The 23857-nt window shown below is 40.2% G+C and overlaps 2 protein-coding genes across 3 annotated transcripts in view; both read right to left on the minus strand.

The window, feature by feature from the left end:
- LOC121646408 (dapper 1-like) overlaps positions 1–1106 on the minus strand; it is a 9770-nt gene extending 8664 nt beyond the window's left edge. For both annotated transcript variants that reach the window (XM_041995350.1, XM_041995348.1), the window contains exon 1: positions 617–1106. In XM_041995350.1, the coding sequence (XP_041851284.1) occupies positions 617–847 (231 nt within the window). In that variant the 5' untranslated portion in view covers positions 848–1106. The remainder of the gene's footprint in view (positions 1–616) is intronic.
- A 2126-nt stretch (positions 1107–3232) lies between these two features.
- gramd1bb (GRAM domain containing 1Bb) overlaps positions 3233–23857 on the minus strand; it is an 84230-nt gene continuing 63605 nt past the window's right edge. Inside the window, 25 exon segments of the mRNA XM_041994023.1 lie at positions 3233–6926; positions 9140–9260; positions 9619–9726; positions 9867–9878; positions 10172–10472; positions 12034–12145; positions 12303–12436; positions 12596–12721; positions 12820–12963; positions 13072–13105; positions 13108–13147; positions 13149–13225; positions 13227–13333; positions 13415–13526; positions 13529–13580; positions 14097–14125; positions 14128–14169; positions 14171–14191; positions 14193–14217; positions 14404–14484; positions 15500–15552; positions 15554–15595; positions 15699–15730; positions 15733–15801; positions 17949–18033. Of these exon segments, the coding sequence (XP_041849957.1) occupies positions 6837–6926; positions 9140–9260; positions 9619–9726; positions 9867–9878; positions 10172–10472; positions 12034–12145; positions 12303–12436; positions 12596–12721; positions 12820–12963; positions 13072–13105; positions 13108–13147; positions 13149–13225; positions 13227–13333; positions 13415–13526; positions 13529–13580; positions 14097–14125; positions 14128–14169; positions 14171–14191; positions 14193–14217; positions 14404–14484; positions 15500–15552; positions 15554–15595; positions 15699–15730; positions 15733–15801; positions 17949–18033 (2049 nt within the window). The 3' untranslated portion in view covers positions 3233–6836.

Genomic DNA, 23857 nt, shown 5'->3' on the forward strand with positions numbered 1-23857 from the left:
CCAGTTTTTAATGCCAGTGTTAATCCTTGCGTCGCCGTTTAACAGTGGAAAATATTTGGCACAACTTTGCTCCAGTTTCACATCAGAAAAAAAGAAAAATATATGGAAGCCAGTCATTGCATGTTAGTGTTTGCTGCAGCCGCAATATACCAGCTTCGACATAATTCATGCTTTTATGATGTGTAGAAAGCATAAACAAGAGCTTGTTAAGTGGTAAAACGTACAAAAGTCTGTGACGAGGGAACAATGGGCCATTAAATAGTCGGTCTGTGCTACAAGCGGTGACTGCTCCTCCCCCTGATTTCGTTACCTACAGGCATAAATCTCAACCCAAAGCACAGAAACGCATTACATCCTTTCAAACAGAGAGCCCATTAATCAAGTTGAGTAACTTTTTTTTTTTTTTTTTTGCAGCTAGAGGTCATCTCAACACAAAAGGCTCAGTCCGAACCAAGAGTCCATCCAACGGTCAAGCAGATCACAACGAGGACACGCTGCAGGAAATTTGATATTCAAAACTATGTACGATTATGCAAAGGGGGTGAGGTAACACAGTTTGGGAGCAGCTGGAATTCAAGCATTCAATAAAAGACTCATCATACTCTGAACTTCTTACCAGCTGACGCCTCAGCGTCAAGTTTTCCTGCCGCCAGCTGCTGAAGCATGCCAGCTCTCCTCTGGAACCGTTATGGGCCAAAGGATCTCCCAGAGCAAGCGCTCCCAGTACCAGACCCTCCTGCCTCTGCCTGCGGAGCTCCAGCTCACACAGTCCGGCCAGACTCGCCTCCAAGCGCTCCTTAGTCCGACTGCGCTCCACAGTTGCGGGGAACGAAAAAGCACGCTGCATTCCCAACTCTCCCTCCCCCAAAGAAAATCCAGAAATAATGTGCAATAAAAGCTAATTATTTCCTTTATGTTGTATTATTTGCTCTCGCACTGGCCCAGATTTACGAGGGCAGTCGCAGGCTATAAAGGGCCATAATCCATCCCGTTCCTTGAGTCAGTGTGGTTGCCTTGGAGCAGCATGGTTTCCTCAGCCCCGACCTTCTTATTCGATGCACATTTTCTGTCTCACAGCTGTCAAACGCAGCGACGGAGCTCCGCCTTCTGCGACCAGGCCGCACAGAGAAAGTGGGGAGTCATCCGCCCCTTTAGTCAATCCCAACTCAGCCGTCATTGGATATGAAAGGCTGTCGGGGTTCTGAACGTAAAAGCGTCCCATCCCCCTTGATTCATTACTGTGACGCGTAGACCTCACCCATCCTAGCCCTTAGACTAATGGACTTCTCCAGGGGGACGGTTATTTCTGGGAGCAAAGAAAACACAGATTTAATAGAACCACGTAGCAACATAGAGAAGAAAACAGCTGTAAAAGTGGGGATTACTCAGGCAGGAATCATGAATGCTGTAATCCCAAAAGCTCTTTGAACAGTTATCAACAGTGTCGTGTGTGGTTTCATGTGATTGTTTTAAGGAAAATGACTGTGAATCAGGAATCAATATATCTTTTGTCATTTTAGTTTAATATGCCAACAGATAATAAGCATTCTTCAACAAAGCTTCTATGGATGTTGAATTCTATTCCTTTCAAGTGATTTATGATTAGTCAGAGGTAATCACGACCAAGAGCCCCATCTTAAAAATTTAAAGCTAAGGGCTAATATAATACACTGAAGACAAGATTTCAAAGGTTTGATCTAACCTATGAATGTGCCTGACGGATGGACAAACGCTGGACCGTCAATGGACACAGGCATAGAAGAGGTGCTGATAGGTCTCACTGTGCATCAAGGCTGAGTTTTTTGGAGCTTCTGAAGCTGAAAAATGGACTGAAAACAACCCCCAAAATAAGCTGACAGTTTCTGTAGACATAGTCATCAAACAGGAAAGAACATAAGCAACAGTCAGTAAGGCCTTGATACTGGCTGATATCAGTTGAAGGATGAGGTGCAACTACGTACTTAATGGCATGTTCTAGCTATTAATGACCCAAAAATGACCTGTTATCCTTGTTAGCTGACTTTAATCCTAACCAATGAATTAAGGGGGCAAGATACTGTACATCAGTTTAAACTGGGTTGGTTGCTGCTTCAACAATAGTAAAACTAATAATAAACTGAGGCTGAGTGCAGTCAGGATGGATCTAATTACTAGTGGTCAGTACTAAATATGGGTAAGAATATGCTCATTCAGGCCACATTCAGAGGTAGTCTGGTGCAATGTGAAACCAAATGTGGCCTGGGCTACATTTAAGGACCATCTACTGACCTAAAACAATTCATCTAAGTACCCCTCAAGACTTTCTCATTCTTCTGTCTGGAAAAAAAAAATGTGTTATGTAAAAAGAAACATCCAGACTTATATGATGTATCCTTAAAATTCAGAATCTGTTCTGTTGGTCCTGGCAGTTGCCTTTTAATGACTTTTGCTTCTCTTAAACTTAATAAAATTTAAATGTCTTTTGGAAATCACTGCTCTGGCTTGAGATTAAAGAGGTGAGGATACTTTCAGCTTGGCGTTGGTGCTCATTTCAAAGGCCTGCCTGTTTAGGGGGTATGGAGGTGTATTCAGGCTGCCTCCTCTCCTCAGCAGATGATTATGGACTTTTTTCACAACTTCATGGCAAGTTTTATGAGATGTGTTGCCACCATCAAAATCAATACGAGCTAATATTTCTTGTGAAATAGTAAAATGCCCCCCTGTAATAAAAGCATGTTTCTATCCTATTGGTGGATGAGATGTGCAAATCATGGCATGTTTAGAATTTGAATTGGAAAATAGGAGATGATTGTATTTGTGAGTCTTGTGCACATATCAGCTGGTTCAGGGCATCATCGTAGGTAGATAATTTGTGTAACAGTAATTGAAGTGCAACAACAGGGAGTCAGGGAGTGAGACTGGCAGACTGTTCTGGACTGTAAGGTTATGACAAGCTTCCTTCAGCTCCCAAAAATAACAATACTTTCATAAACACAGTGAACAATACATCATAGTGAATTTTTTTTTTTCTTGAGAGCAACGTAAACAGATGAATATTTCATAATGCCGTGTCACGCATTCCTTTTATACTGCTCTCTAGAAAATGTCCTTTAGTCATCCATCCGACGCATGAAACAACCTACTGAGAAAATCTTAATGTTTCACATGGAAATTTCCTAATAAACTAAGTTTAATTTAATCTATTCCTGCATTTGCAACATAAATAAGAAATCAGCACAAAACAGAAACAAGATTTGTTTACATTTTTTCTTTATTCATACTTCCAGTCTCTACTTCACATGAACCAGAAAGCCACATTTCTTTTCAGTCTATATGAGGTAAAGTCATCGGCAAGTCAAAACCTACGCACAGCGCAGGTTGGATTCTTTTGTAAGTGTGTGTGCGTGTGTGCACTGCAGCTACACACAACATATACTTACAGTATGTTCATCTTGTGTAGAAATTTCACTAAAAGTCTAGAGTTTAAAACATTTTCCTAAAAAAACAGAAAGAAAGAAAAAGAAAACATACAGTAGATTCTTTTTTTCTTGAACAGAACTACACCAGTACATGTTTTCCCAAGACACACTCGAAGAAGAGCATTTGCTATGAGTTTGATCAGCTGTCGTTCTCAGGAGGTTGTGAGCGATTCCTATAGTGTGTGTTTGTACAAGGCTGTTAGTTAGCACTGTGTTGCATGGTTGGCACTGCATTCTCGCCGGCAAACGACAACAGGTACAGTCAACGAAGCGCGTGATCCGTCAGCTTGTCAAAATCCAAATTTCTTGGGTCGCCTTGGTTTCACAGCTGATCAGCGACAGCAACCACAGAAACTTTCGTGTGACTCAGGTTAACTGTGTGAGCGCACACTAGAAAAAAACAAAAGAAAACAAAAAAAACAAAAAACAAAAACCCAAAACAAGCAATAAAAGCAAAACAACAAGATCATAGCCTTGATTTGTGCAAGTTGAATGAGAAACATGGGCTTTCTGATGTTTACTTGCATAATTTAGGAGATTTGTGAAGTCAGTCTCGAAAGTAAAAATAACCAAGTCCGGTCGTCAGACAAAAAAGCATGCTCCATCATGTCTCCTCTGAGAAGCTAAAGAATGTCATTTTTAACAAAAATACAGCATGTGAAAAAAATCAACTGAAAACTATTCAAAACACTATAGAAAAAGAAACTCTTGAAAGCCTTTCAGTCATATTTTTTAATCATATGACATCCCTGCACCATCACATACGGCCTGTCAGATGTCATCAGGATCATGAAAGTGATGCCTGCAAAACATTTCTAAACTCTTCACATTCAGATCGTAAGGTTTCTGTGCGTTATCATTACTGAGTGCCCTTATTCAAATCTTAATACACACCTCACACACTCTCTCACTACACACAGCAGGGACCCAGTCCTGACGCATTCCCTTTCTCACTTCATTATGTTCAGTCCAGTAACAATCTGCAGGCACACAGGTAAAGATACCTTCCCCTCATGCAAAGCACTTATTCCTGCTTTGCCCCTAAATTGGACATGAAAGGGATTCGGTCTCACTGAAGCTCTGAGCTTCTTTGTTTGAAACATGTTTTGGAATCTTCTCAGTTTATAATAGGTTTGGAAGCTGTAAATCATCAGTGTGGTATTTCCTCCGCTCTGCATTCATCTCCTAACAAAACCATTCTTTCTTTCATTCGCTGCCCGCAAGGCCTTAAAGTGCTTCACTTTTCTTCTACACGAGGAAGTTTTTCTCTCATTTTGGAATTGCTGTAAGGGATCTATATATATATATATATATATATATATATATATATATATATATATAATGACATACTTGATAAATACTTCATTTAGGATAAAGTAATAGTGTGTAAAGGTACATTTCTTTTTCTTTCTTTTGGTGTAAAGTTTATTCTCATGCTTTCATTCGATCCAAGACAGACACCTGAGGTGGGAAAAGGGAAAGTATAATCTTTGCTAATACTTTGGATATTTTGAGAAATGCAGTTATCTGTTTTGTATTTTCTGTGTTAGGTGGGAACATCGATTTTGAAGTTAGAGACAGACTTTAAAAAAACTTGTTAAACTTTATGTCTTCTGGTTTCTTTATAATTGGTATCCACCTTCTCATCAACACAAATGAGAGCATTTCTCAAAATGTCTAACAGTTCCTTTCTTTAGTAAAGAGTGATCCAGCCACTAAAAGGATAAAAGAAGGGCTCATCTCTTAAATGTTGCACATGTCTTGGAAATTTTATCTTGTGAACTGTAACAATAAATCTCTCAGTAAAAGGTATGGGGGTTGAATTTGCGTTCAGATGTTGGATACATCACTTTGGAACAAAACTCTGACTGTAAACTGTACCCTGGTGGGATTAATGCAAGGCGGCATCCAAACGCATTAGCATTTAAAATAAAAGGCAGTCTGACTCCAGGAGCCAGAGTAGGAGAAAAAAAAAAACAAAAACAAAAGAAACATACGAGTGTGGAATGGTAAAAATGCCATGTTTTCCAGCACACGCGTGTGCCCACATGCACACACTCACACACTCACACACCCAACACACATACACGTGCGCGAATATAATCGCGTGAATGCAGAATCATACTTGCACACTGGACATGTCACAGACATATCTGGCATGCATTTCTAAGAAGAAAACCTTTTTAGTTAGAAATTTTTTTACTGGTCTAGAGCTCTGGTCATTTCTGTATGTACATAAATTAACAATAAATATAGGTCATGTTTATATATTTTGAAATATATATATTAAATAATGAAATATTTTCATATATTTCAAATATATTCATAGAATTCTTTCCAATTTGAAATATCTTTAAAGAGATATAATCACAGTTTAGTAATAAAACATGTAAGAATACAGGTCTCCCTACTGGTCTGGCTGCAGAGTCCCTGGTTCAAAGATTAATAATAAGTTGTGATCCAAGTCTGGCCCTTTTTTCCCCAGACAAATACATTCCACTTCATCAGAAGGATGGGAAAAAATGCAAAGCATGGTAGGTACCACTGTGGCAGGACCAAATGACCACATGATTTGTATCCCATGTTAAAAAAAGATGGGCTCAGGTCTTATCAGTCCACAAATTCTACATTACAGCGATCCGACAGGGAACCAGCCCTGACAGGAACCGTACAGGCCAAGTTCAAGCAAGACAATAGGGACTGACCAGTGAAGCTGATCAGCCTGTTGAAATACTTGTTTTCTTTATGTGGAACTGAACAGTCTTCTAATCAGCTGGAGGTTGTGTTTAACAGGGGACACTACAGCAGGGGACTCTAGGGGGACGACTGGTTGGGAACAGGTCAAGAGTGTAAAAAGCCTAAAGACTCGAAAGGACCCTCCTTGCCTTTGACTCAATATCTCTTCGTTCTTCTTTTTTTTGACATACATAGACTGGGAATTGGACCACATTAACACTGACTGAGGGGAGCTAGGTTGTCTACCATGCATTGCAGTAGTTCCTTCTTCTCTCTGCCTCTCTTTTGTTGACATGGCTTACAGTAGGGATGCACTTAGAAACAAAGAGAGTAGAAGGAAACGGTTATTCCTCATAGGTGGAAAGGAGCAAGTCTCACACCTTCCCACAATGCCTCAGTGATGTTGGGGATACCTCAGTTCCTGTGTGTGTGTGTGTGTCCATAATTCCGTCCTCTGGAAGAGGTTTGATTTCTGTGAACTGGAAACTATATCGTTCCTCTCTTTGTGTCTTTGGACCCACTCATCCTTGGTCCCACCTCCCCTTCCGTCCTCCCTCTGTCTCGCTGATACTTGCACACTGGCTCAAAAACAGAACAGGTCCTATATTGCACAGCATGCCCTCATGGCCTTGTGGTGGTGTGTCAGTGATAGCGACTTCTCTTCTCCTCAGTCTCAGAGGTGTAGTCCCTCAAACCAATGCCTCGCTGGAGGTTCAATAACGAGTCTTTCATCTAAAGGAGAGAAACAATATGAGAAAATAAAAAACTGTTTTCCATTTTCAGCCATTTGTTGTAGATTTGCAGCTTTCCATGGGATCATTGTTTCATTGCTTAGACCAATTTTGGCCAAGTTTTAGTTGTCAGGTGGTCTCACTTTGTACGTTTCTTCTCCAATTTTATTTTTGTACATCCCACAGATACATTCAGTACAATTCAATACAATGCAGTTCATTGAACATAAACATCAGAGGCCCAAGCAGTCTCAATTTCTTTTGGTAAATCCCCTAATTTTTTTCTAATTCAAGACACACATTGAATTGATTACAGTGTCAGGAGGAATGATGGGAAAAAACAAAAAACAATATTTACTTTAACAGAATTTTGAACTAGCAAATATTGAAATAAATATATTTGGTATATATTTAATACCGAAATCAATAAAACTGACAAAGACATTATTAATGTAAAGATCACTTAATCTGACCAGGCCTGATCTCTGTTATATAGAAAATGCTCCATCAGTGCATGAAGGCAAAAAAAAAAAGGTAATTCAATGACTTTTGGAGGCCAAAGCATGCCTGAACTGGAGCCAGATTCTTGGGACCACAGTATTGTTTGAAAATTGGGTTGGCCGCATAGGAAGTGTAGATGTAAAAAGGAGGCCAATTTAACTCTGGTTCCTGAATCCATAAAGTCATTTTATGTAAATTAGCAGGCCAATAGTAATGCTTAAAATTGGGCAGTGACAATCCACCAATAGCTCTACACCTTGTGTTCAGGTCCTGTGGCTGCAAAACAAGCCCAAATCATGACCCCTCCACCACTGTGAAAGAAAGACAGCTACTATGAGGTGTTTGTGCTGATATACTGTGTCCACCAGATGTGATGCTGTGCATTACGACCAAACACCACTTTGGTGTTGCCTGTCCAAAGGAGAATATTAGGAAGTTTTGTGGTCTGTTAGGGTGAACCTTGGCAAACCTAAGTTGTTCTGCAGTGTTCCTTTAACAGAGAAGAGGGTATCTCTATCAAACAAACAATGCTTGCTCAGTTTTTCTCTAATTGTACAGTCATGACCTTAAACATTTAACATGCTAACTAAAGCCTGTAAAGTCTGAAGATGTACACTACCATTCAAAAGTTTGGATACACTTTCCCACTGGATTTAATGGGAAAGTGAGTCCAAACTTTTGACTGGTACTGTAGCTCATTGGCTTCTTTTTGGCTGTTTCTCTGAGAATCCCACAGTCTGCCCCTGGATGTCCACTTACAACTGCATTAAATGGTTTCAACTTGTAAATAATCTTCCTGACTGTAGAATGATAAAACCCACATTGTTTGGAAATGACTTTAAACCCATTCTCAGATTGATGGACAACAACTGCTTTCTATGACCACACTTGATATGATTTGATATGCAGCACATGGTAGCTACTTATCCTCTTAACTTGTTCAAAAGTACTAACGGTGTACTTAGTTTTTCCACATACTGTTCCTGTATTTGTCTTTGTTTTTCATATATAAATAATGACATGGTGTAATATAACGTGCATCAAAGCTCATTTGAGAACATGCACATAACCAGATCGTTTTATTTATTTTTTTATGATGTCCTGGTATATAAAACCTCAGAACTGAAACAGAGTGTGCTTTCATTTTCACATGACTACATGTCTTTTTCTGTATTAGTTCAACAGTTAAAGCATATCTTCCACGTTTGAATTGCTCTGACCAATCATTGGAGAAACTTCAAGTTAAGCAAAATAAAGAAGAACTGCCCTCTAGTTTAAGGAAGCAGCTTTTTTTTTTACTGAACTTGTATATATACTGAAAAATATGTGAACGAAACAGTGTTTACACTGAGTGCACTGACAGTTATCATTTAGATGACTGCAACCACATGGTGCAGATTTTTCAGGCTGTATTTCTTTAACTTGTACAGGGTTTGTAAAATGTGGGATTCCACTGCCTTACATACTAAACTGCGCATGCTCAGGTCTGATTCAGCCTCATCTTTTATAAAGCGCAGCTTTAGAGCTGCAAGAACTGTGCAGAGGTACAGGAGATCTCTTCATCTCAGGAAATAAGATGTGACTTTCCCATTAAATCCTAGGGGAAAGTGTGCCCAAACTTTTGACTGGTAGTGTACCTGTAACAGGAATGCAAATACAGATAAACCTTCTCCAGTTTAACCCATTGCAAACTTGGAAAGCTGGACCAAGTACCTGGTCCAGCAGCACGACTGATGACTTGATAATCTCTCTCCACTTCTGCAACTCGGCGTCATGGTAACGCTGCTGCGCCTCTAGGAGCTGGGCCCACTCCATCTGCGTCTGAGGCAGTTTACTGGGAAGAACACACACACATTGGCAACATTAGGGAGAACCAACTGAAGCATGATTTCCATTTGGAGGGACTGCCAATAAACAGTTTGGTAAATTGTTTCAGTAAGCTCAGGGCTATTCAGGGGTAATTTTAGAAACTCAGTGTTTTCCTGTCACGTGAAGGCCCATATGGATATAGTTTAGTCTGTATGTCTGAGAGTGAATGTGAGTGTGTGTGTGACGGACTTTGGTGCAAATGAACGAAAGCAGAACTCCATTTTCTCTCATCGCTTTGGGAATTAGGTCTTTGTATCCCCCAAATACCTTTGAAGTCCATTAATCTCACTAAACAAAAGTTCTGCTAATCTGTGCCTGTGTACCTCTCCTGAAGCCGCAGGCTTTGCCAGGTTGTTAAAGACTGTGCAGAGTACTCCAGCATCCACAGCTTATAGAAGAGCATCATGTTGAGGAACACCAGCAGAACCAGGCTGAGGGAGGACAGGAGGCATAGTCAACTACCCAGACCTTAGTTTTCTATTTCACAATTTCATAATACCTTCTCCCTACATCAACAGAAATTGAAAATATATGTTCCCAGACTAACTGGTTAATCACAAAACATGTATACCTGAGACAGATCCTAGCGATGGCAATGGAAGAAGAGGAGAGAGAAGTTAAACTTGAGAGAAAATTATGATTTTTGACAAAAAAAAAAACAAAACAAAATTGTGAAATCTAAGAAAAATAAGATCAAAAAACAAAATAAACACACAAACAAAAAACTGAGTTGACTGGAAAAAGGGATGAAATTGTACAACAAGGAGACATGAGAATGTACGTCCCATCAGCATGTGTCAACTTTACATTTAAACCCAGAGGAACAGACCTTGGATACATCCTCTTTACATAACTGTGTGTGAGTCTGTTACATACACAAAGCTGATGATGAGCAGCAGTTTGGAGACGCTGTACAGAGCCAGGCCTCCGGGCAGGTGATGGTGTTCTGGACTCTGGTGTCTGGTTTGTGTGGAGCCTGCCACTTGTTTGATCCTCTGAATCACTTCCTCATCTGTCGGCGTGGTAACAGGGCTGAGCGCCTCATCGAGATGTTGGCTGCGCATGTGGGGGAGTGGCCGCTTCTTCCGCCTAACCGTGGAGTTCTTAATGCCTTTGGCCTTTGGAGACAGCTGGTGGGTCTCTGTAAGCATCTCTTCCAGTTTAGACAACTCCAACTCTGAGGGGCGGAGAAAACTTCTGTCACTTATTCATGTCACACCTCATTTAAAGGGACTGAAAAAAAGCTGCTCACTGTGGTTAAAACTAAAACATTTCCTTTTTTTATTACAGTTACATTTAACAGTATTGTAACTGCACTGTATTAGTTTTTGATCTTAATACAATATATATATCTTATTTATATAGCACCAGTTCAGAACTAAATTCAGCTGTGCACACCTCTTTTCTGTGATTGACCCTTTTTAACTACCACAGACATCTGCCTGCCCTCCTCTTCCTGCCCTCCACCCTGTCTGACTCTGGTGTTCAATCCCATGCTCCAAGCAATAAAGAAATCCAGCAATTAGCTGCATGTGGTGTTTAAAAGTGCAGCTAACTTGTCAGCTGTCTCCCTCTGTACCCCTCGTCTGCGTTTTGTAATCACATTAGTGGATAATTGGGTGCCTCACTTTAATCACTTGCCAGCAGTTACTTGTAGTTTAGTTGAGATTTGTACCAGCTTTGTTGATGGATGGCCAGGCTTTAATTTCAACAGCATTTACATTTGGTTAAGTGGTTTTAGTTACTTGGGTATGTAGTAAAGCTACTTTCTCTTTAATGTTGTGGATATTGGACTCTGTTTTTCTTTTCTAAGATTCTTTAATTCATCAGCAAGCACTGACTCTATTTTTCTTTGTTCCCTTAGTTTGATCTTCTTTATTATTTAAAACACCTAGTTTTATGTTGAGTTCTATTTTCCTTAGCTGAGCTCGGATATAAAATCTCAGCTGCTACTACACCTAAAGCATATGAAATGTTCATGTTTTTGTAATATTTAAGTATAACTCCAGCAGTTATCAATTCACTAACAATAGTTTTGTTTTCCATTTTTTTTTTTTTTTTTTTTACAAAAAAGTACTTCTAATGCCTTAAAACTGGATTTGGAGTATGAATTTACAGTACATCTTTGTTCTTATTCAATAACTGGAGAGCTAATCTGTGCTTAATCTGACATTATCCATATCTCTGACCACCAATAGATGACAGTGACCACTGACAAATTCTTATTTACTCTAACTCTGCTAGGCTACACTGTGGCTAGTCATCTAAACCAGGACAGCAATTCTGTGGAAGTATTCAAATGATAACATGCTCACTAGCAATTGCATCAGTTATACAGGTCTAATGGGGAGCTAGCAAGCCAGCAAGCAGTGCAGTTTTTAATATTAATGAATGTGACCTCTGTTATTTTCTTTGTTTAATTTTATGGTAGTGTTACAATCACTTGCTGTTGCAGCTATGGATGCTTTATAGCTTCTAGCCTACTTTCTTATTTATCGGTTCCTCACAAAGACTGCAGTTAGTCAAGACTGGTTCATATCAATGTTCCACGTGGAGACCATACCGGCTGTCTGACCTCATCTTTTTTGAGGCATCCCAGAATATATGGACATTGGTAACAAGTTTACAAGGTTAAAAAACAAAGAAAAAAAGTGGAAGTTTTTTTTTTTAAATAGAGGAGAATTTCAGTGGGACCAATGGTAAATGGCCCTAACAGACAAACAAAAGCAAAAGTGTACCAAGATGGCGGAAGTTCTCTTCAAGCCCACTCCAGAAGTTTTTCTCTATGAAGCCTTTCACCAGCCCCCAAGGCTGTTTCCTATAACGTAGCTCTGTTGATACCCTGAGAGACAAAAAAGGTATTATTACAGCCATAACGTCGTTTTTTAAATATAATATAGTACTTGACTATAAAAAAAGGGAAAAAAAATATTTCAAACATCTGATAAAAAAATTTTTCCTTAAACAGAAAGAAGTTTGGACCACCATCTTACTTACCGTAACCGGCACTTATAACTCTGGCCACCCGTGTGTGAGCATATAGCGGTTTGAGAGTGTAGAAATAATCGTGATACGGGCCACGTCATGCGTGATGACCTCAGCTATCAATAATGTAACACTCACTCTCCTGACTGGCTTTGTTACAGAGTCTGTTAAAAGCAGTAAAAAGTGATTTAACTGACAGTTTACAAGGCAAAGCATACAGTACTAGTCAAACGTTTGGAAACATTTTCCCATTAAAACTTTTAACGGTAGTGTAAATAAAAAAAAAAATCTGTCTGGCTTAGGTGAAAGGAGCTGACTTTACCTGTGTCTCAGTGACAGTGGCTGATTTGGGTGCCAAGGGATTGGACAGAGAAATGGTGTACAGGATCTCTCTGGTCTGGTTTCCTGCCTCCTCCTTCTTCCATGGATGGTATACTACATCTGGACAGAGAAAAAGATTCTTTTAAAATTTTTTCATGTGTACTTTTCTCTTGGAAGTTAAACAGAAAACAACTGGATTGACATCAAGGGGCACTGACCTGAAAACCGCCTCTGCTCCATGAAGTCACTCATGAACTGAGACTCTGTGAAAAGGATGTCATAGAGCTTGTCCACACTGAACTTGTACACCTCATTGATATGCTGCCTGCCGTTCAAATCCTCGTGGAACGCCTGTACCTCACCTACATATCAAAGAAACACAAAAATTTGTCATGATTCCCTTGTTTCTCTATTTGATTTTGATTTGACTAGGGAAATCAGTTCTATTGCAGTTTATTTTTGGCAGTCACCCTCATCGTGGGTTTCTGAGGAGTCACTGAAGCTCAGTTGGGCATGTCTTCATTGTCGTTAAAGTCCAGTGACGGGTGAGGGAACAGGACCACCAGGCCCGCTGCTCTCGTTCTTTTCCTCCACCACCAGAGGCACAGTCAGTAACTCCCTGTCTGGTAAGGCAGTCTGCAAATTCCTCTGCTGGGAGTTCAAACTGAGGGGAAGGGGGAATGAAGACACTGGAATCAATCATCCACAAGTAAATCTTGTCAAGCAGGTTTCCTGGAATTTGTCTAACCTGGAGAACTGCTTAACTTGATTAGATTTTTGCCACAGCACCTATAAACACAGCATGTTACTTACCTGTGATGGGTGTGTCGTGGTTGCCAGGACTTGTGATGGTGCTGTTTGGGATTGGCCTTTTTTATGCAGTGGAGGACTCCCTTTCAGGCTTGGCCTCTGCACTGTTTTTCCTGTCAAGTTGTCATTGTTGATCTCATTCTCCTCATTGGAATTCTCTTCGCTGAACCTGATGACACCAGAGAACATTAACAGAGGAAGTTATGTGTCTAAGCCCTTGCTATTTGTGAGTCACAATACTGGTTCATCCCCTGCGATTAGATGCCTTTTATGCTTGAAGGTTTTATAGTTGAGAGTTTAAGTGGCTTAATAAAAAAAAAAAAAAAAAACACATTCCACTGAAAAAGGTCTGGCACAAGGACTGCACTGGAAATGAGTGAAAAGGCAGCCAATGTCCCAATTGAAAGCTTCTGAAAGACCTTCAAAAGCCTAGAGAACTGTTGCTTAAGACCACTTTAAAAGATAAAAAGAGAACCTGGCTCCTTGTGAGTAGAACACAAAAAGGAGGTCAAGGAAGTAAAAGACCCTTTGGTAAGTACTGAAGGTCTGTCTCATTGCATCTGGAGAAATTTTAGTCAACACTCACTTGATAATATAACAAAAAATTCAGATAATTCTTAAGTATTATTCTAAATGTTGCAAGAAACAGATGTGTTCACCGATGCTGCAGCCAAAGTAGACTCACCCCATGGTGTTGAAGTCGTCATCAGGATGACAACATAGTCCTCGTCGTCACTGGTTAGGCCGAGCTCGTTTCCCGTAGCACTGATGAACAAAGTGGCCACAGCTCTTTAGGGCACAGCCGGCTGCAGAAGACACGAACAATTCAAACAAGGAAACAAGTAGTTGTTAGACTTTACCTCACAGCCAAATGTGTGAAAAGCAAAAGACTGGCAAATATTTTTAGTTAATTTTGTGATCCACTAAACAAAACTTATCTGGTTTAGATAAACTTTGACAAAAGGATACACACAGAGATCAGATGTGCTTACCTTGTAAGCAAGGCGTTCTGCCACAGTCTGAACATCATCATGTAGGTCCTGTCTCTGGCTCCAAACGAGGTGAAGAAGTTGCTGTGAGGAAGTAAAGGAAAAAAATTTATTACTTGCAGTAATTACATTGATTTGATTCTTCTAGTTGGACTTAGTGTGAGATAATTGTAATTCAAAATTAGTTTGTATAATTAGTTATGGTGGGCAATGATGTCTTGCCAAGCATTCTGCATTAATGACTTATGCCCCATTTCCACTGAGCGGGTTCGGGGCCGGTGCGGTCTGGTACAGCTATTTTGTGTGCTTTTATTATAAAGGGGCCCATACAACCGAACCATACCGCACCATTTATCGACCCCCTTCAGTTGTAGGTCCATAGGGAAACTGCTACAGTACGGTTAAGGTGGAGCTACCTGCATCTATTGTTGATGTAGATGTAGAAACCTGTCTGTTGTTCTATTGTTCAGACAAAAAATGCGCTATAGTAAATAAAACTTGAACTTGAATCTAGCGATAAAATCCACTGATTGGTGGACAGAAAACGTCACTGCCCACGACAACAGCAAGCACAAAACAAAATCAACGTATGCCGTACAGTTTCATGGTTCAGTTGGAGGTTGGAGAGATAACAGGAAAAGGATGCCTGCAAACAACAGTAAGGGTCTGGTTGTACATTGCAGCATGTATCGTGCATACAAAGAACCAAAAGTCAAGCAGAACAAAAACAAGCTGCTGATTGGCCTCCATTGTTGTTTGTAGCATCACGTTTGTCGTCGCTGCACTAGCATGATGCCACGCTAGGCATTTGGTCTACATCCCTGAATGCTTTCAGTGGCGGCTCAGACTTGCAGTTGGGAATGCCTGAATTGGCTGAACCATTCTAAACTTCTAAAACGTGTCTTCCCGAACTGAACCGCTCAGTGGAAACGGGGGCTTTATACTGTATGTGACAAGATACACCACCCCTTCTACTGATGGAAAGATTTAATCACTAATCTTCCTGTTAACTTCACACCTCAAAGGCTTCCTGGTTGGATTTTAAACATTTTTACAGTAAAGGGTGGCTTAACGGTATGACAAAGCTTGTATCATTTACCTTCTCAGGTCTGTGCAGACCTGGATGGCATTGGGAATGAGGCGAGCAGTCTTTTTCTTTCGTCATTGAGCAGATGTCCTTTAGTCGCACTGTCAGCTGCATGCAAAACACAGAAGCGCACACAGTTATAAACACACGCTTACATGTGTCCCAATACAGTCCAAAGAAATGCAAGTGGGGCAGAGTCTCAAAATCATACAAGGGTTTCCCAGCGGAAGATGTTGCTATAAAACAGATCCAGTTCTCAGAGAGGTAGAGTCGTCCCTGCAGAAGGATGTCCCGTTGAAGAGCACAGGAGTAGTCCTGCAAAGCAAACAAATCCCAAAATCTAAGATAAAATGATCATGCCTAATGGCAAACAATATGCATAATTAAAAAACCCCGTCATGGCTAAATTGCATTATAACTATGCTTTTATGGTAAATGATTCATCATTATAATGATAATTATTATTTTTACTTTATTAATCCCAACTGGGAATTCAGCTCTGCATTTTACCCATCTCTAGATGTACTAAAGAGCAGTGAGCTGCCATGTTTCCATGCCTGGGGAGCAGCTGGGAGGGGTTAAGGGCCTTGCTCAAAAACCCAGGTTCTCAGGCCCAAGCCCCACCTCTGTAACTACCAGGCTACCTTTTGTTTTAGTCAGTTTTATATGACTGAAAGTGATTTAAAGAAACACTAAAAACACCAATTGTGGACACCAATTCTGCCCACAAGGCAAAACTGTTATAAAGGCAGTCAGAGATCATGTAAGATGGATTTGTATGCTTTTCTTTCAAGTAATGAAAACACAGTGGAAACGTTTATATTTATAGCAGTTATAGTTTCTGCGGGAAGAAACATAAACCTGCAGTGTAATCTCTCCAAAGGCACAAAATATGAGTGGGAGCAGTACAGAAAGCACTTACCTCGTCTTCACCTCACAGGGAATCACTGACCTGGGAGCGCCCAGGGTCACTGCTGTTCCCAGCAGAGGATAAGTTTCTCCATGTCTTTAGTCTGTGCAGTAGACTCTTATCAACTTTTCAAATTGCAGCTCAAAGTGATGACACAAGTGCAATTGCTGTCTGCAATAACTGTCTGGAAAAGGGCTCAGAAAATCAGGCTTTACGTCAGAGTTTCCAGAATGAAATCAATCTCAAGCCTCCAAGACTAGGACTGAGGAGTGGAAAGGACCATCAGCATCAGACTGATTGACTACTTGAATCAGAGTCTTATGGATAAAGAAATCAACGTTTATGAACTGTGGTTCAAACTGTCTTGTTAATGGGTAGTAGGGCACATAGATGAAAGCTTGATTCATCAGCATGTAACTCTCACTATGAAGGACGGGTGATGATCAGCTGTGATTTCAAGGTGTCTTGCTGCCAGGAAACGTGATCATGGGCGTCTCTTCATCTTACAGTGCCGTACTCAGAACATCTTAATAGTGACTGATAAGAATGTTTCTAACACCTGGTAATGAGTAAGAAAAAAAGAGTAAATTTTTAAAAAGCAGTTCCTTAGTGTACTGATGGATGGGAAGAGATCATGTAGGCTTGAAAAATGCCCTCAGTTGCCACTTTGAAAGTAAAAGTATCTCTCTATCAGGACCAGGGATCTGCCTGTGTGATTACATTGTTCATCAATGTAAAAAAAAAACTACATAAATGGCTAATGATCTACACTACCGTTCAAAAGTTTGGGGTCACTTCCCTATTGAATCCCATGGCAAAGTGACCCCAAACTTTTGAAAGGTAGTGTATAAATAATAATAATAAACCAACACTGGGTCTGATTGTTCAAAATAAGGATAATTTTCTTTAGTATAAACTTTTTTTTAATTTTTTTTTATTTTTACTATATTTGAAGCAAGGAACTGATTAGAGTGGAATCAGAAAGTGTTTTCTATACCCAACCACTGTCAGGCTATTCTCAGAAAACTTGCTTGATAGGTCTGGCATATTAGTTACGTCATGGTCACTTCATTTGCAGGACCAGAAAGCCACAGAACCTGACTGAAAGGATTCAAACCATGCTGCTAAAAAGTGCACAATTGTTTTGGGAAGCAAACACGAATCTGATTACCACGATGGTCATAGTTGTGCAGAGCTGTGATCAAATCAGAATCAGAGGTTGCATTTTTCTTTTAGAAATCGTTGTTGCACTTCATATTATTGTATGTTAAAATCGTCTTAAACCAAAAGCTGACTTCATGTGTGTACATGGGGCTCATGGCAGATTGCAGCATTGCTGCTATGAGTAAAGGACAATAGGTTGGAGAAAAATAAACAAAAACAAAAAAAACTCCACCTGTATTTACAGTCATGACATGGAGCACTTGGAATGTGCATTTATCTATCTGTAGCCTCTCTCCACAGCGAGATTAATCATTCCCTAAATACTAACAAGCTGGGTGCACCCCGCCAGTCCTCAGATGGCCTTGGTGTGTGTTACGGTCCACTCACCCACAATGAGTCTCTCTGTGTCGGGAAGCTGCTTGAAGAGTTTCCTAAAGTCCTCATTGCGCTGCTTGTATGTCGGGCTCAGCACCTGCAGTGACAGGCGGAGTCAGAAAATACAACACACAAACACCACATACACACACATAAATGCTTCCCAAACTCACATTTTCATCGCCATGCTCACTTACAAGTATCTCATCTCTGCGACAAAGCCCAGGTTACTTGTTTCTATGAGCATGTGAGACAACCTTGTGAAAACCACCCACAGTTTGAAGGGACGTCTGATTTTATTTAGTTCATATGCTTACTTTTACTCTGTGGGGGATTTTGACAGGTCCGGAAATGGAAATATAGTAAATGGCAAGCAAAAAGAATGCAGCCGGGGAGCGATTCATAAGAGCGGCATCATTAATTATACTCAGTGACAGTGTGACTTCCTTGCAAAGTTAGGAGGGTATAGATCAACCTGACACATGCCTGGTTTGAGTTTTCTAATTCCTAATACGAGTTATACTATCAGAATTGTGGAGAGCAACATGTCTTTGTCAATTAGGCTTTTGTTTTATGGCAAGCGGCAGGGACATCTGATGAGCGTATCTAAACATCCTGGCTTAACATGCTTAAAACAATCTTAGCTTTAGGAAAAGAATATTCTTAAATATCATCCTTTTTTGTTGCTTTACCTGTCTTCAGCTGACTTGACAGGGTGAGTCTGTGATGTGTAAAGCCTCCAAATGTGCACCAAAGTGAGGGCTCTCATCGCCTGTGCCAGATGCTTCCCTTCAACAGGAAATTGCAGGAACAAATAGCTGCCAATACAGTTAACAAGGGGTTCACTGACAAAAGGGAAATGTATATTCTTTCGGAGAGGGGCTGGTGGGAAAAAAAGAACAGCGTTTTCATGTAAAAGTTATGAGCTGAAATATTAAGACACTGTTGGTCTGTATCTCCTTCTGCTTAGAAAAAACATGAGGCGATGAAAAAATAGCTCATCTGACAGCATTTGGGGTGACATTCTGAATGAACACCAACCCTCCTCTGTATCTAGAAAACATCCAAAACAAACACCTACACTGTTAATATATGAAGTCACTCGCATAGTAACCTGATATTCTCTCCTAACAACGGAACTCTGTGAAGCTCTACAATAATTCAAACAGCTATGATTCATAAGCAAGCCAGTGGTTTATTAGTGCCAGGGAATTACCACAGAACTACGCTTACAGCAGGATGCAGTAAAGTCATATCCAGCTTTAAAACTTTTAGTTAACTCTCTCTCTTTGTGACTTATTTGTTGGAGTTAAAATGATAAAAACAAAATATTCCAATTCCTTCTCTCTTGCTCTGCTTGTTGTTTACAAGTGGAGGTCGACTTACATGCAGGAATATCCTCAGTGTCCCACTCGGGGTCCTGAATGGTCCGAGGCAGCCCAGCCCCACTCCCAACCCATTCCCCTCTAGCTGGACCCTGCAGGAGCCACCCTGCCAATGCCTCATCCAGCCTCCAGCACGGTCTCTCCACTCCGACATCGTATCAATCATCATCCAGCTCCGCATTCATCGCGCCAGCTCCCCCTTTTTTTTTTTTTTTTTGGTGCCTGGACGGAAGCAAATTTTCCTAATTGTGGCTCAGTGGGCTCCGCTTACGTTGGGACGAATTGTCAGTGTAAAGTATAGTTTGGAAAATAAGAAAAAGTAGATGGAAAGTCCAGTTGTTTGGAAGCGCAGTGTCCGCCCCCCTCGCAGTGAGAGCTGCTCTTTTTCAGTGTTGAGTAGTGGACACGGCGCACTCCAGCCACATGATCCTTGTGTTGTCGTTCTCTCTCGCTTCCTTTCACACACACAGGGAGAGGAGTTATGGCCGTTGCCCTCTAGTAACCCCAGCCAACAAGTCCTTTATTATCATGCCACAAGCTTTTTCCTTTTTTTCCCCTGCTGCTTACTCCTCCTAGTAAGTGTGTGAGCAGAGTGTTGTGATGTGTGTGTGGTGCTGTCCAGGTCTCAAGTGCCTTGTAATTACTGTGTTTTACAAGCAGCAGAGAATGAGGTAAGTTTACTTTGTGGAACGTTCTAACACAAGTATGGATTCTGGCTAGAAGGAGAGAAGCTGAAAGGACACAAAACAGATTAAAGAAAAGAAAAGCACTATGTTTAAGCCCGTTGAAAGTACGCGTCGAGCCCATCTCGCTGTCTACCAAAGTGATTGAATTATAGAGAAACAGATGTGAGCGTAACCTCCAGTTACCTCCGCCTGCAAAACAACAGCATCAGTCTTAATAGGGTCTGTATAGGGTCACGAGCCACAAGACAGTGGCTAGGCTAACATACTGTACACAAGACTTTGCTTATGTCTTATACTCTCTATATAAAATGATCTGCTTAAATGCAAACCAAAAGTATCAAGAAAAGCTGATCATTGGAGATTTGAAGACAGAGATGGTTTGAATGTGATTCTCTGAGCCTTGCTTTTGAGGTCATTCATGTAACTCCGAATGCCTGATCCTTCTCCGTTTCTCTGAACAGATGACAAAGATTCAGAGATCACTACACCTATTTTAGCAACCCCAATAAAAAACACAACTGGTGCATGTCCTCCAACTAGTCTTCACTTGAAACATTCAGTTGTCTGGATGGTGGGAATAGTTCTGAACATCTGAGCAGTGATCAGAAAAAAAGTAATAAATGCTTGACTTTCTTTGCCTCCTGCTAGATGGATCTAAATTTTAACCTAGGTCTAACCTTTGCAGTTGTTATTTTAACTCCTCTGTCCTCTGTTTAATCAGAGTCTGCCAAGACTATCTGAATTGGGGGGGAAAAATAGATTGCCTTTGAAACTATCTTGAAAACAAATTTCAGTTAAAGACTTCCTGAAGCAAACAAGACCTTTGTCTGCACTGCAAAGGCCTTCACATCATTTGGATAAAACTTCGGGGAAACGATGAATCATAATTCAGAATTACTTGTGGTGTCCATGCTGAGAACTAGCTTTTATTTATGTTCCTTAACTTTCTGTGTAGATCAAGTAAAGAAAGAGGCCATTGTAAAGGAGTGTTCAGAGTTCATGTGACTGTAAGAGACTTGGGATGAGGTAGGTTTGCTGATACACAATGTGTATTGATTTGGTTGATAATTAACTAGGTGGACAACAGAAGGGGATGGAGGAGACTGGTACTGTAACCAGGGTGTGGACTGAATGGGTGTGTGTGTGTGTGCGGTTTCTATTGACAATAAAACAATTCTATTTTAATGCAGCTAAATCCCTTTTGGTTAAACGTCACGTCCAGACCCGAGTGCCAGTGAAGAAGATCTACCGTGTTTTATCTGCTTTTCATGAAGACAGCAACTAAGTTTACTGACTGTCTGAAGTGCTGATCCTAGTTATTGCATTGCTAGTTGCAAACTTCCTGCAGCCAATGACAAACTTGTGGAAATGCAAAAGCAAATGAACAAGTGCTTTCTGATGGTGGCGACTGTGCAGGTCTCTTGCAGGCTCAGAACTCGCATCAGGATGGATAAGTGAGGTTTTCAGTGCCATGGGAGGCCATCGCTGCTGTGTAGCGGTGCACTTATACACATGCAGACACTGTCTGGCATGCAGGACAATAAAAGGTGCAACACTTATAGATACAGTGGGAGCTAAATGGACTCAGTTTATTAGATGGACATTTTTCTCTGATTAATTAGTTTAGATGTAATATGATTTGTGAACATTAGTGTACAAAATATCATGATAGCAGCCCTGGTATGATGTACATCTTTAAAATTCAGTCTAACAAGTAATAATATGCAGTTATTCTGCAAATCCTTAGTATACATACACATTATATGTATTGAAACATTCCTTTTAAATTGTGAGTATGGAACTCCTGCAAGAATAACTGAGCATTTTTAAGAATATTGAGCTGAATTAATAAACAACAAATTGTGGTTACTTATTGAAATGCTGCCCTTTTTGATTTAGTATAAAATTTAGCTTATAGTTGAATACTTTCAGCTTCAGACTTTCTCCAGTTCTGCTTCCTTGAGTGTTTACTCAAAACAATCAGAATTTTGCCCTGAACTGAGCTGTGTAAATTGTGTGGACCAGAGCTACGAAAGGACCACAAAATAAAGATTCAGAGGGAAAATAAGCAGCGTTGAATGCAACAAACTGCATGCAGGGTTAACCGCATGCAATTCAGTCCTAGATTCTATGTCTGCAGCAACCGTTTATACCAGTGACTGTTGCAGATCATGTCCCAGTTAGGGATTTGTGACTTAGGGAGGTAACTTCAAGTGCTCAGGGTCATGAAGGCGGTTCACATCTTATAGGGCTGCAAGTTGTAGTAAGTTACACTGCTCCTGAGCAGGTTACTGTACGTTTGAGATAATAGATCATCACAATGAAATCTAAATCTAAAGACCCTGAACTACCTTTGATTATTTTTAAAGGCGTGGTGTTTAAAAAAATGTGACAGCGATTTTATTTAATTCTTAATTTTGTTTTATCAACAGAATAACAGGTTAGGGCATTAAAGAGAAAAGCCATTGCTATTTAAAGCAATTTATGATCACACATAGGTACAATACTAAGAGCACAAGAGCATGTTTCAGATACACAGAAGGTAATCGTTACAAATCTGTGATAATCCCATTTTCTCTATCCTTTCTCTTTTTGAGGTTGTAGTTGAGAAAGCCAATGTCTTCATGTAGTGAATTAAGTTGATAATATTTATGAAGCGCTTCAGGGCTGGAAGATTTGGCTGAAGCCAGCATTTGGAAAGTTTTTTTTTTCTTTGCAACTGTGAATATCTTCAATAAGTATCTGTCACTTTTACTGAAGATGGGATAATTTTGAGATTCAAACAGTTTTTCCAGGATGTTTCAAGATTTGGGCTGATTCTCCTGCCATCTTGTACACTTGATGTACACTGTGCTGATAGCTAGTTTGTGTAAGTACAACATTAACTATTAGACACTGTTAGAAACTGGATTATGTACTTGTTATGCTCTATTCGGAATAGTTGGGTTAAAAGAAGAAGCAAGTAGTTTATTATAGCTCAGTATAAAAGAGAAGTTTTTGAAGGCGCTTTCTGGACATTTTGGATCAAACCTCTTGAAATCCATACACCGGTTTCCTTTTTTTCTTCTATTCTTTTATTATGTTTTTGTGTTTTGATGTTTTTATAGTCCAGATATTATAATACCCAAACCACAAAGCCAAATGTTGAGTGTCCATGTTTACTAAAACATAGGGAACAGAGTCTAACTGAAAGGAGACAGGCCTCAAGCTAAATCACCCTGCTCCATTTCAGTTGCTCCTCCAGAGTCCCTCATAATGGTATGTTGACTTGTTTAGTGAAGAGCTCAGTGTGCTTGTGACCACCTGTTGCATACCAGAAATAGAAGTTTGAGTGGTGACAGACCTTTGACCACATCTGAGGGACTTGTTGAACACAAATCTGATGACACCATTATTGCCAATACAATGGGAATATAATTTAATACATCCTCAAGGAAAGAAGAAGCACTGCAAACTATGTGGCATAATTTGGATAAATATTTGAAACATGTTTCAAAAGGTCAAAATAACCTTCAGTGTGGCTTTGCAACAGGGCGGTAACAACACTGAGGGAAGTCAATGGAATGAGAAACAGGAAGGAGGGATACTGAAATCCCAACAGTCTGAGAGCAAGAAAGACAGAAGATAATCCAGGTTGCACAAGAATATGAGTCATGCTTACTCTCAGGATGTGTTGCCTTTCATGCTGGGGAGAGTATACACAGGGGGAATAAAAACAAAAAAAAGAAATAAAATGGGAAAATTTGCAATAAGAAAAACACTCCCGGAGAAACTATGTTTGACAACAACACTCATTCCTTCTCTGCCTGTGGGCTAAGCCTACAAACAACCGACCCTTCAGAATAATAGC

Source organism: Melanotaenia boesemani, chromosome 9, assembly GCF_017639745.1.
Source record: "Melanotaenia boesemani isolate fMelBoe1 chromosome 9, fMelBoe1.pri, whole genome shotgun sequence".
Lineage (NCBI taxonomy): Eukaryota > Metazoa > Chordata > Actinopteri > Atheriniformes > Melanotaeniidae > Melanotaenia > Melanotaenia boesemani.